At 46.0% G+C, this 13,840-nt stretch overlaps 1 protein-coding gene across 1 annotated transcript in view; it reads right to left on the bottom strand.

Annotated features, from left to right (window-relative positions):
- Positions 1-13,840, bottom strand: part of Taok3 (TAO kinase 3) — a 245,934-nt gene that overhangs the window by 34,397 nt on the left and 197,697 nt on the right. Inside the window, exon 15 of the mRNA XM_045132485.1 lies at positions 3,561-3,797. Within this exon, the coding sequence (XP_044988420.1) occupies positions 3,561-3,797 (237 nt within the window). The remainder of the gene's footprint in view (positions 1-3,560; positions 3,798-13,840) is intronic.

Below are 13,840 nucleotides of genomic sequence, written 5' to 3'. Positions count from 1 at the left end.
CTTAAATAAATTAAAAAATGTAGCTGGGCATTGTGGCGTGCACCTTTAATCTCAGCACTTGGGAGGCAGAGGTACGAGGAGCGCCATGAGTTCAAGGCCACCCTGAGACTTTGTAGTGGATTCTAGCCTGGGCTAGAATGGGACCACATATATATATATATATATATATATATATATATATATATATATATATATATATAACATATATATGTTAAAAATAATACTCATCTCTTAAAAAAAAAAATTAGCCAGGCATGGTGATGCATGCCTTTAATCCCAGCACTCAGGTGGCAGAGGTAGGAAGATCACCATGAGTTCAAGGCCAACCTGAGACTACAGAGTGAATTCAGGTCAGCCTGGGCTACAGTGTGACTCTCCCTACCCCCCCCCAAAAAAAAAACATTAGAGAGAATTAAAGAGAAAAATACATTCCAAATAGGAAAAAATATGAAGGGAGACTATAAACACATTTTACTAAAAACAAAAATATTCATGAGATGGAAAGACAAACTAAAGATTATAATAAGGGATTTTTATCGTATCAGCAGCTAGAGGGTTAGATAATAACAATGAATCCATAACCACAGCTGATTAGTAATATCTCAAGAATCAAGCTCTAACTAGTTAATTATTCCTACCACCAGCTTTCCTGGTGGAACCACATCAAGCATAAAGGAAAGCAGTTGGTATTTTTGTTTTCTTGGGCATCTGTTACAATCCTTAACAGTCAGGTACCATGGCATTTTGGGGACTCCTACATGGATGGATGAAATACAGATCCCTCAAAACTTAAGCCAATACCTAGGAATTCTTGGAAGTAACCTGTTTTTTTTTTTTTTTTTTTCAAGGTAGGGTCTCACTCTAGCCCAGGCTGACCTGTAATTCACTCTGTAGTCTCAGGGTGGTCTCGAACTCATGGCGATCCTCCTACCTCTGCCTCCCAAGTGCCGAGATTCACGGCGCCCTGCTCTAAGTTCTGGGTCTCTGAACAGCCCTGGGCAAAGCACCCGTGTAGGTGAGGGCGTAGTAGCGAGAACAGAGGGCTTTGGGATTCTGGTCATCTCTCTTTCCACCTTCAGCTTCCATCACAAGCCTGTCTTTTTCTTTATTTATATTTGGGTCTGTGCACATGTGTGTTTATGTGTGTGCAGAGGAGTGTGCATGTATGTGCTCGTGTGTGTGGAGACCAAAGGACAACCCTTGTCCACCTTCTTTGACATAGAGTTTCCCATTGGTTTGGAGCCCACCAGTTAGGCTAGACCCACTGACCAGTGAGCCCCAGGGATCCACCTGTCTCCACCTCCCCAGTGCTGGGGTTATAAACGTGCGCCACCATACCCACCCTTTTTTAAAAAAAATTATTTATTTGAGAGCGACAGATAGAGAGAGAGAGAGAATGGGTATGCCAGGGCTTCCAGCCACTGCCAACGAACTCCAGATGCGTGTGCCCCCTTGTGCATCTGGATCCTGGAGAATCGAGCCTCGAATGGGGGGTCCTTAGGCTTCACAGGCAAGCACTTAACCGCTAAGCCATCTCTCCAGCCCTTTTTTTAAATTTAAATTTTATTTTTTTAATGTGGGATGTGGGGATGGAACTCTGGTCCTCATGCTTGTGAGGCACACACTTTATTAACTAGGCCACTCCACCCAGTATCAGCGCTTCTATTACAAACAGCTCTGTCCACATACTTGCAAAGTCTAATTCCCAGGAAAGAACAGGAGTGGTTTATTTAATCAGAGCCCCCAGAACTGGGCAGAACTTTGTGTGCCTTCTATGTGAATGGCTGTTGGGAGAGCATCTCTTCCTTCCAGAGCCCATTTCCTTCTGTGTGGCAGCTTCCTTAGGGAAGCTTCCCTGGCACCGGGTCCCCACTAACTCCAACTTCCAACAGGAGCACATGTTCACCCTTGCATTTGCAGTCCTTGTACATTCACTGGGGCCAGGCAAGTTGACCCGGTTTTAGCAACGCCTATACCTAGATGAAGGAATCTGTTGAATTCTGTTTAGTGGTATTAAGTCTGGCTGGGTGTGGTAGCCCATGTCTTTAGTCCCAGCACTCAGGAGGCAGGAGGATTGCTATGAGTTCAAGGCCGGCCTACAAAGTGAATTCCAGGTCAGTCTGGGCTACAGTGAGACCCTACCTCAGGGGAAAAAATAATACTAAGCTTGTTTTCTTATTGGCATCATTCCATTTTTTTTTAAACAACTTTTTGGACACAAGATGCCATGTAACCCCAGGATGGTCTCATTGTGCAGTTGAGGATGACCTTAAACTTCTGATCCTCCTGAGTGCTGGGATTATAGTCATGTACCACCATGCCATTTTGTATGCGGTGCTGGGGATTGAATCCAGGGCTTGCACATGCTAGGTAGCCACTGAGCTGAGCAGGGTATCACGTACCCCAAGCCACCCTCAAACTCATTATGTAGCCTCAAACTCCTGGTCCTCTTGGTCTTTAGCTCCCAGGCACCAGGATTACAGGAATCCCACCTCACCCCACCCATCACTCCTTAAATGCTTATCAGTAACAAGAAAGTAATATTCTGACCTTTTGTCTTACCCTTTCTTTCATGTGGTTATTATTTTATTTATTTCTATTTTTAATTTTTTGGGTTTTAATTTTTTTGTTTATTTTTATTCATTTATTTGAGAGGGCGTGCAGGGCTTCCAGCCACTGCAAATGAACTCCAGACGCATGCGCCCCTTTGTGCATCTGGCTAACGTGGGTCCTGGGAAATTGAGCCTAGAACAGGGGTTCTTAGGCTTCATAGGCAAGCGCTTAACTGCTAAGCCATCTCTCCAGCCCTATTTTTTGTTTTTTTGAGGTAGGGTCTCACTCTAGCCCAGGCTGACCTGGAATTCACTATGTAGTCTTAGAGTGGCTTTGAACTCACGGTGATCCTCCTACCTCTGCCTCCCAAGTGTTGGGATTAAAGGCATGCACCACCATGCCTGGCTTACTTTATCTTATTTTTTGAGACAAGGTCCTACCATGTAGCCCAAGCTGGCCTTGAACCTGTTAATTCTGAAGTCCTAGAATGATAGGTGAATACCACTGCACACAGCTTGGATGTTTTAGGAATTAATTTAGGGGGTCTGAGGGTCTGGTTCATATTATCATGCACGATGGTCCGTGTTCCATCCCCAGACTACTGGAAAAAAAAAAAATTAGAACATGGATGAGGCAGAGAAATAGTCCACCAGAGACCTCACATCGGGGCCAGATTAGTTCCTTGTGCCAGGGGTGGATGTGCACCAGCCAAGGGCAGGCCCAGGCCCTACACCACGGGACTATTTGAGGAGAAATGTGGGTGTGGCAGGACCAGGCCCAGACCTGCACTGAGCAAGGTCCCAGAGCAAAGTGACACCCTGCTTCCCCTTCCTGGTGCCTCGGGCGCTGTGGAGTGGCTCTCAGTTGCTCCTTGAGCTTTGGTCATTGCGCGCAGCCCCCTACCCTGAGCAGCCGGGTCCCGCCCCACGTGCAGGCACGCCACGGGCACTGCCTGGGACCCGGGGCAGGCTGTGGCCATGCCGCCGGAGCCCGTGCAAAGCACTGACCTCCTTTTCTGTGACAGCCACTTGCTTCTTGGCCAGCTTCTCCAGCTCGATGGACGAGTTGTTGGCGTGCGTCTCCACCTCCTTCTGGAGCTTGAGGCGGTGCTCGTCCATCTCGGCCTTCAGCTTGTTCTCCAAGGCGATCAGCTGCTTCTGGTGCTGGCGCCGCATCCGCTTATAACCTGACATCTGTTCCCGCAACTCGTTCTCCTGCTCATGCTCATGGATCTGCCGTGTAACCTGAATGGGGCCCCAGACAGAACTCGGTCACCACCTTGGAGAGAGATGGACTTCCAGGCAAAGCAGAGCCGCCCCCACCCCCAGGCCACCCCTGTGCCACGACCCCAGGCACTTCCCCATCCATTCGCTCGCTCAGAGCTAATGGCAGCTGACCTGTGGGGGGTCAGCTGTGCTGGGCACTCTTTCTCTCCTTCTCAGACCATCGCATGCACTCACTCATCTTACACATTCACAAGGAAAATGTTACGCTCCCATTTGACAGATGAAGAAATTGAGGCATGGAGGAGTCGTGGCGTGCGTGCGCGCACACACACGTATGTGTGGTGTGCCTGTGGAGGCCAGGGAGCAAGCTTGGGTGTCATTCTTTATTTTTTATGTTTTAAGAATAATTTATTTTTATTTATTATACCAGAGAGAGGCAGAGAGGGAAGCAGAAAGAGATTATGAGAGAGAGAAAGAATGGGTATACCAAGGCTGAAAGCCCCTGCAAAGGAACTCCAGACACATGCACCAACTTGTGCATCTGGCTTACGTGGATACTGGGGAATCGAACCTTGGTCTTTTAGCTTTGCAGGCAAGCGCCTTAAGTGCTAAACCATCTCTCTAGCTCTTGGGTATAATTCTTGATAGATTAAGAAGAAAGGAGCCAGGCGTGGTGGCGCATGCCTTTAATCCCAGCACTCGGGAGGCAGAGAAGTAGGAGGATCACTGAGTTCCAAGGCCACTCTGTGACTACACAGTGAATTCCAGGTCAGCCTGGCCTACAGAGTGAGACCCGACCTCAAAAATAAAGCTAGATGCCCAAAGTGCCACATGAGTGTGGAGTTCATTTGCAGTAGCTGGAGGCCCTGGCACACCCATTCTCTCTCTTGCTCCCTTTCTCTCTCATAAATAAATAAATAAACAAACAAACAAACAAACAAATTTTTTAAAAAGTATTTTTAATATTTTTTTCATTTATTTATTTGAGAGAGAGAAAGAGGCAGAGAAGGTGAGAATGGGCATGCCAGGGCCTCCAGCCACTGCAAACAAACTCCAGATGCCTACATCCCTTGTGCATGTGGCTTTCGAGGGTCCTGGAGAATCAAACTGGGATCCTTTGGCTTTGCAAGCAAACGCCTTAACCGCTAAGCCATCGCTCCAGCTCCCAAATAAATTTTTTTAAAAAGAATTAAAGCGCTGGGCATGGTGGCACATGCCTTTAATCTCAGCACTCAGGAGGCAGAAGTAGGAAGATCACCATGAGTTCAAGGCCACCCTGAGACTACATAGTGAATTCCAGGTCAGCCTGAGCTAGAGTGAGACTCTACCTTGAACCCCACCCCCCACACACACAAAAAGAACTAAAGTGTTATTAAGAGAGGTGTAGCTTGGTGGCAAAGTGTCATGGTGGGGTCTGAAATGGTGAGGGAGGGACGGGGAAAGAGGGCAGGCAGAAGGAGATGCTTAGGAAATCCTAAGAATAAGTGGATCTGTTCTGAGTTTCTATGGGGCAGGGGTATGGAGGAGAGAACTAGCGATGAGGAAGGTTTCTGGTGCTGTTTCTAAGAGGAAGGGCTGTTCTGTCCTGCTTGTCGTAGGGCTGGGGCTGGGGAGAGGCAGGAAGACACTCCTTAGAGAACCAAGGCTGTGGCAGCTCCGGCAGCAGCTCCTCCTAAAGTGACTACAACTATGGTCCGGGAATGTCACCCCCTGGGCTTCTGCTTATTTCTTTACTTTTTTAGGGTCTCATACTAGCTCAAGTGGACCTGGAATTTACTCTGTAGAGTCCCAGGCTGGCCTTGAACTCACAGCAATCTTCTGATCTCTGCTTCCTGAGTGCTGGCCACCTTTTCTTTTCTTTTCTTTTCTTTTCTTTTCTTTTCTTTTCTTTTCTTTTCTTTTCTTTTTTTTTAGACAAGGTCTGTCATTGGTCTGGAGCTAACCAATTAGGCTAGACTGTTTGGCCAGGGAGCCCAGGGATCCCAGCTCTGCCACTACCAGGTGCTAGGATTAGAGGACAAGCTATCATGCCTAGCTTTTTATTTATTTATTTATTTATTTATTTATTTATTTATTTATTTATTTATTTATTTGAGAGCGACAGACACAGAGAGAAAGACAGATAGAGGGCAAGAGAGAGAATGGGCACGCCAGGGCTTCCAGCCTCTGCAAACGAACTCCAGACGCGTGCGCCCCCTTGTGCATCTGGCTAATGTGGGACCTGGGGAACCGAGCCTCGAACTGGGGTCCCTAGGCTTCACAGGCAAGCGCTTAACCGCTAAGCCATCTCTCCAGCCCCCCCTTTTTTTTAATTGGAGAAAGAGAAAGAGAAAGTGAGAGACAGAGAGAGTATGGGCATGCCAGGGCCTCCAGCCATCGCTAACAAACTCCAGATGCATGCACCACCTTGTGCAGCTGGCTTACGTGGGTACCGGGGAATTGAAACTGGGTCCTTAGGCTTCATAGTCAAATGCCTTAACCACTAAGCAATCTCTCCAGCCCACACCTTGTTCTTTCTAAAATAAATTTATTTATATATATATATATATATTTTTTTTTTGAGGAGGGGAGAATGGGTTTACCAGAGCTTCTAGCCACTGAAAATGAACTCCAGATGCATGCACCACCTTTTGCATCTGGCTTATGTGGGTCCTGGGGAATTAAACCTGAGTCCTATGGCTTTGCAGGTAAGTGCCTTACGTGCTGAGCCATCTCTCTAGCCCCACACCTAGGTGTTTTTTTTTAAAAAATATTTTATTTATTTATTTGAGAGAGAGAAAGAGGGAGAGAGAGAGAGAGAGAGAATATCAGGGCCTCCAGCCACTGCAAACAAACTCCAGATGCATGCACCCCCTTGTATATCTGGCTGACGTGGGTCCTGGAGAATTGAACTGAGATCCCTTGGCTTTGCAGGCAAATGCCTTAATTGCTAAGCCATCTCTCCAGCCCACACGTAGCTTTTTTATCTGGAAATCAAATTCAGGCCCATGTGCTTGCGAGGCAAGTGCCTTACCCGTTGAGCCATCTCCTCAGCCCACTTACATATATTTGCCATGCCACCATGTACATATTCAAGTTCATGTGCCTAACAAGGAGTGGACAGCACTGACCTGAGAGCCACGCTGTTTCCACTACACCAAGGGGGTGCTCTGGCACCCAGGGGGTATTTCTTTGCTGCAGGCTGCCCTGTGTACTTTATGTGGGTGGGTGTTTAGCAGTTCCTTGGCTTCCACCCTGTGGCACCTCCCAAGTCATAACAAATAAAAAGTGTTTTTTCAGGGGCTGGAGATATAGCACAGGGTTAGAGTACTTGTGTAGCATGTGTGAAATCCTGGGTTCCATCCTCAGCACTGAGAAAAAGAAAGGGTCTTTGGACATTGCCAGTGTCGCTGCTTGGGTAGCAAGATCACCCTCCCCCCACCCACATTGAGAAGCCCTGCATTTTAAACAAACACTGTTTAAGGCTGGAGATTGCTCAGTGGTTAAGGCACTTGCCTGTGAAGCCAGAGGACCCAGGTTCAATTCTCCAGGACCCATGTAAGCCAGCTGCACAAAGGGGCGCATCTGTCTGGAGCAGTGGCTGAAGGCCCTGGCCCATCCATTTCTCTATCTGCTGCTTTCTCTCTCTTTCTCATAAATAAAAATAAAGTAAAAAATAAAAGTAAAAAATAAAGATTAAAAATATTTTTAAAATTATTTAGTTATTTATTTATTTGCAAGCAGAGATAGAGGGAGAGAAAGGAGACAGACAGAGAGAAAGGGCATACCAGGGCCTTTAGCAGCTGCAATGAACTCCACATGCATGAACCATTTTGTGTATCTGGCTTTATGTGGGTACTGGGGAATTGAACCCAGGTTGTTAGACATTGCAGGCAGGTGCCTTAACCGATGAACCATCTCTCCAGCCCAACCCATTTTTGTTTTTTTCTTTTAGAGGATCAAGTCCTTAAACGGGAGGAAGAAAGGGGGTGAGGGAGGGAGGCAAACAGGGAGAGAGAGAGACAGACACAGAGAAAGGGAGAGGGAAGGTGATCTTTTAAGTCAAGTCTCTTCCTCCTCCCTCTCCCCACCAAAGGATTAACTAAGTATTATTTTTTTCCTAAAAAGGAGACAACAATTCTAGAAATTCTAGATGCCCAGTTTTCCTTAAAACTACCTTAAGAATACAAGGGAGAACCCTTTTGTCTCTGACCCTTTTGTGCTTTTCCAACTCTTTCTCGAGCTTATCACCTCTTTGCTTTCCTGATGGAGTCTCAAATCACTTCCTCTTTCTTCCTGTCTAGTTCAGAAAAGAGAAAAAAAAAAAAAAACCCCACATTTTAACTGTAGCATCACAATGTTAGCTAAACTCATCGCTATGTGGCCATATTCCCCAGCTTAGACCTAAACAAGTCTTATCAGAATTTGTCACGCTGCTATTAACACTGTACTATTTTCAGTTTATAGGATGAGGTGCATTTCGTACAAGAAACAGTTTGTTTCTCTGCTCTTTCTAGAAGGTGTCCCTGTACTCTAGATTGAGTCCTTACTATGAAGAGAGCACTGTTCTGAGACTGCAGAGTGTTATCAAAGCACACTGTTAAACACCAGCCGAACTTTGAAACCTTTCCCGCTGAAATGAACACTAGCTTTCATATTCATTTTTCTTTCCTGAAGGACAATTCTTTTTAAAGTAGGAGGGATGAGAGCAGAGGATATTTCAAGACTAAAAAAGATGGCATCACTACAAATGCCTCTAACACTTTAAAGGAAATAATGATCTCTTTTGTTACCATAATATCATGCTATTTATTTACTTATATTTTAGGTGCTGGAGATGGAACTAAGGGCTTGCTTCACAAGTTAGTATGTCCTTTACCACTGAGCTATACCCTTGGTATTTGCTGTTATTACGGGATTTATTTATTTATTTATTTGAGACACAGAGAGAGAGTGTGTGTGTGTGAGAGAGAATGGGCACACCAGAGCCTCAAGGCACTGCAAACAAACTCCAGACGCATGTGCCACCATTGTGCATCTGGCTTACATGGGACCCGGAGAACCTGGGTCCTTAGGCTTCGCAGGCATGTGCCTTAACTGCTAAGCCATCTTTCCAGCCCCCTTATTACTGGATTTTTGAGACAGGCTCTCTATGTAGCTATGTAGGCTAGCCTCAAACTCTTATTATTTCTAATTTGTATGGTGTGTGTGTGTGTGTGTGTGTGTGTGCGCGCGCGCGCGCATGTGTGCACATGTGTCCCACAGCACACAAGTGGAGGTCAGAGGACACCCTCAGCATATTGGTGTGCTTCTCTTTGTGTGTGTGTGTTGACAGAGAGAGAAAGAGAGAGAGAGAAAGAGAACGGACACACCAGGACCTTCAGCCTACTGCAAATGAACTTCAGATGTGTGCGCCCCCTTGTGCACATGTGCGACATTGCACACTTGCATTACTGTGAGCCTGGCTACGTGGGACCTGGAGATTTGAACATGAGTTCTTAGGCTTCACAGGCAAGCACCTTAACTGCTAAGCCATCTCTCCAGCCCCCCCTTTTTTTCTTTGTCTCTTTAAAATATTTATTTATTCTTTGGTTTTTCAAGGTAGGGTCTCACTCTAGTCCAGGCTGACCTGTAATTCACTATGTAGTCTCAGGGTGGCCTTGAACTCATGATGATCCTTCTATGTCTGCCTCTTGACTTCCTTCCATTGCTATAGGCATGTTGGGATTGCAGATATGTGCATGACTTTTTAAAAATATTTTTATTTGTTTATTTGAGAGACAGAGAGATGGATGAGGGAGAGAGTGAACATATGGGTATGGAAGGGCCTCTTACTGTGTCTATGTTTACATGGGTTCTGGGGAATTAAACCCAGGCAGACAGGCTTAGAAAGCAAGTATCGTGATCCACCGAGCTATCTCCCCAACCCCTCAAACTCTTGACACTTCTCTCTTAGCATCCCACATGCAGGGAGTGTCACAGAAAGTGTTATCATACTTGGCTCTATAGGGACTGTCTTTCTTTCTCATCAGGGCATTATAAATACAGACAAGCACTCTACCATTGAGCTACCTCCCCAGACCTGTTCTTTGTTTTGTTTTTGGCCCTGAACCTGAGGTAATCCTCTTGCCTCAGCCTCCTGAATGCTAGGATTATAATCATGCACTACCATGCTGAGCCCTACTATTATTTTCTTTATTATTATTATTATTTGGTTTTTCAAGGTAGGGTCTCACTCTGGTCCAGGCTGACCTGGAAATAACTATGTAGTCTCAGGGTGGCCTCAAACTCATGGCGATCCTCCTACCTCTGCCTCCTGAGTGCTGGGATTAAAGGCATGCGCCACCATGCCCAGCCCCTACTATTATTTTCTTGAATAGGTCTATTTCTGGGTAAAGGGAAGGAAAGCAGTTTGAAATACATGTGTAACGTTCACTCCTTCATGGTTACGTTCCTGAAGAAAACATTAAGGGAAACAATTCCAATCAACAGAACAGAGGCCGTCTAGTCTTTCTGAAGTCAGTGTTTTGTTTGTTTGCTTTTTCGAGGCAGGGTCTCACTGTAGCCCAGGCTGACCTGGAAGGAACTCACAGCGAACCTTCTATCTCTGCCTCTCAAGGGCTGGGATTAAAGATGTGTGCCACCATGCCAAGCTGGTTTATTTCTTCAGGCAAATATGGCAGAAAACTAGCGAAGTGTTTATTCCCAGGTGGAGGTCAGAGGACAACTTTTGGGGTGTTCCTCATCTTTCTACCTCATCTGAGGTCAGGTTCTTTTTCTTTCACTGGGTCTCACTCTGCTGTGGTTTTGTTGAGCTTACTATGAGCCTCCAGGAAATTCTCCTGCCTCCACCTCCCATCTTGCCCTCAGTTTGCTGGGATTACAGAAGCTTGCCATGGCTCCCACATTTTTACATGGGCATCAAATGTGTGTATTCAGGCTTGAGTGGTGACCGTTTTATCCATTGAGCCACCTCTCAGTTCCCTTACACACACATACATACACACACACACACACACACACACACACACACGACCTAGAATTCACTGTGTAGTCTCAGGCTGGCCTCAAACTCAAAACAACAAATGGAAGGTATTGCTGAGACTTAAGGAGGAATTCAACAGGTCTAAGGAGAGACTCTGAGTGTGGTCAGTTGTCTTACAGACACAGAGAGAGAGCAAGAGAGAGAGAGAGAAAGATAGAGAGAGAATGCACAAGTATGTCCAGGGAAGCAGCAGGTCCTCCTACCTCTGCCTCCCAAGTGCTGGGATTAAAGGCCTGCACCACCATGCCCAGCCCAATATATATATATTTTAAATTTAGAAGCCGGGTGTAGTGGCACACATCTTTAATCCCAGCACTTGGGAGTTAGAGGTAGGAGGAGCACTGTGAGTTTGAAGCTATCCTGTGACTACATAGTGAATTCCAGGTCAGCCTGGGCTAGACCTACCTTGAAAAACCAAAAGCAACAACAACAACAACAAAAAATTAGTATTTTCTTTGATGGGATTCCCAGAGTTGAGGTAAAGCACACTCTAATGTTATCACTATGCCTTTAAAAAACTTTTAAAAATTACTTATTCATTTATTTATTAGAGAGAGAGAGAAGCAGAGAGAGAATGGGCACATCAGGGTCTCTAGCCACTGCAAATTAACTCCACACACATGTGCCGACATGTGATTCCGGCTTACGTGGGTTCTGGGGAATCAAACCTTAGGCTTCACAGGCAAGTGCCTTAACCACTAACCTGTCTCGCCAGCCCTCTTTTTGCCTTTAAACCCTGCCACGTGCACTGGCCTATGCCAGGAGGATAGATATCCTCAGGTTGACTCTGTCCATAACCAGGAGGTTTAAAGGTGAAACAGAAACAGGAAAGAAACATTTCCTACTTTTGTGATGGGTAGGGCCCTGTAAACCAGGTGGACCTGCTTCTTCCCTGGTCATATCTGTGCACTCTCTCTCTCTCTCTCTCTCTCTCTGTATGTGTGTCTGTAACACAACTGACCACACTCAGAAGGCTCTCCTTAGACCTTATTCAATTCCTCCTTAAGTCTCAACAATACCTTCCATTTGTTGCCAACAGACCACAGCATCTTGCTATACAGCTCAAGCTGGCCTCCAACTCTTCCCTCACCCCCCCAGGTAGGCTGACCTGGAATTCACTATGTAGTCTCAGGGTGGCCTTGAACTCATGATAATTCTCCTACTTCTGCCTTCTGAGTACTGGGATTAAAGGTGTGTGCCACTTAAAAACAAAACAAAACATTTTATTTATTTATTTATTTAAGAGAGAGAGAGAGACAGACAGATAGGGAGAGAGAGAGAGAATGGGCGTGCCAGGGCCTCTAGCCACTGCAAATGAACTCCAGACAAATGTGCTGCCTTGTGCACCTGGCTTTATTGGGGCAGTGGGGAATCGAACCCAGGTTGTTAGGCTTTGCAGGCAAAAGTGTCTTAACTGTTGAGCCACCACTCTAGTCCTATGTCTCTAATTTTTATAAGGCTTGGAACCAAAGACCTACAGTCCTTGAATTGCCCGAGGGACTTACTATAATCAAGGCAAAATAAATAAATAAAAGTGATTGAAGGGAACCACCAGATCTTTCATAAAAACAAATTCACGGTTGGGGCTGAAGAGATGGCTCAGCAGTGAAGGACACAGTCTGCATGAGCATGAGCCTTGAGGGGCTCTGAGAGACCATTAGAGCGCAACCCCTGGGACCCACATACACAGCTGGGTGGGGCTCAGCATGTCCGGAAGTCCAGTCCCACAGGAGAGCAGAGGCTGGACAACTGCCCAAGCTCGCAGGAGTGAGGGTACGGGGAGGCAAGCTGATGGATCAGTAAAAGACACTGGCTCAAATAATGAGCAGAAGAACCACGTGTGGCAGCGCACACCTTTAATTCCAGCACTCGAGAGGTAGAGGTAGGAGGACTGTCATGAGTTCGAGGCCACCCTGAGACTCCATAGTGAATTCCAGGTCAGCCTGGGCTAGAGTGAAACACTACCTTGAAAAACCAAAAAAAAAAAAATGAGCGTGAGGCCCCCGACATTCTACTTTGGGTGCCACAGGTGAGTGAACTCTGCCGTAGGTGATCACATGGGCACACACGCATGCACACACCACACATGCACTACCACATCACATGTACATAAGTTAAAAAATAATTAAAGCTGGAGAGAGTGGTAGGTCTGAGTTACAAGTTGAGTAAGCCAGAAAATGTGAATTTTTATAAGGCTGCTGTAATAACTATAATTTTAAAAATTATTTTTATTTATTTCTTTGCAAGCAGAGACAGATAGAAGAGAGACAGAAAGACAAAAAGGATGGGCATGCCAGGGCCTTCAGCCACTGCAAATGGACCCCAGATGCATGTGCCACTTTGTGCATCTGTTTTTTTAAAATATTTATTTATTTGAGAGAGAGAGAGAGAGAGAGGGAGGGAGAGAGGGAGGGAGGGAGAAATAGGCAAGGGGAAACAGAAAGAGAGAGAATGGCTTAGCCCATAACTATGATATTTTAAAAGGCAAGTCTTGGTGCTGGAGAGATGGTTTAGCAGTTAAGGCACTTGCTGGTAAAACCAAAGGATACAGGTTCATTTCCCCAGTACCCATGTAAAGCCAGATGCACAGGGTTGCACATATGTCTGGAGTTTGTTTGCAGTGGCTGGAGGCCCTGGCACCCCCCCCACCACACACACTTCACTTATTCTGAAATAAATAAATATTATTTTTTATATATAAAAAAAGGCAAGTCTCAAACATGAGAGAAAACATAGCTGGGCAGTGCCCCCGTGCCCCTCCCATGGACAGCTGGGAGAGAAGCTTCATTCTGTCCCTTACAACGTCATTGTACTTGGGCAAACGACTCAGCCTTTTGAAGTCTTTGGTTTGTCCATATGGAAAGAGGGACATGGACAATCTTCCTCAGGGTTGGAGGACTGGATAAGGTGACATGTCAAAGTGTCTAACAAAATACGTGATGGGAAGAAAATGAGTAACACATGAGGTAATTCCTCCCTTCTCCTGTCAGGCTTGGAGAACTGTGTCGCCATGGCTGGTGACGGGGAAACATGGGAA

Source organism: Jaculus jaculus, chromosome 13 (assembly GCF_020740685.1).
Source record: "Jaculus jaculus isolate mJacJac1 chromosome 13, mJacJac1.mat.Y.cur, whole genome shotgun sequence".
NCBI lineage: Eukaryota > Metazoa > Chordata > Mammalia > Rodentia > Dipodidae > Jaculus > Jaculus jaculus.
This window is presented reverse-complemented; position numbering and strand designations above follow the sequence as displayed.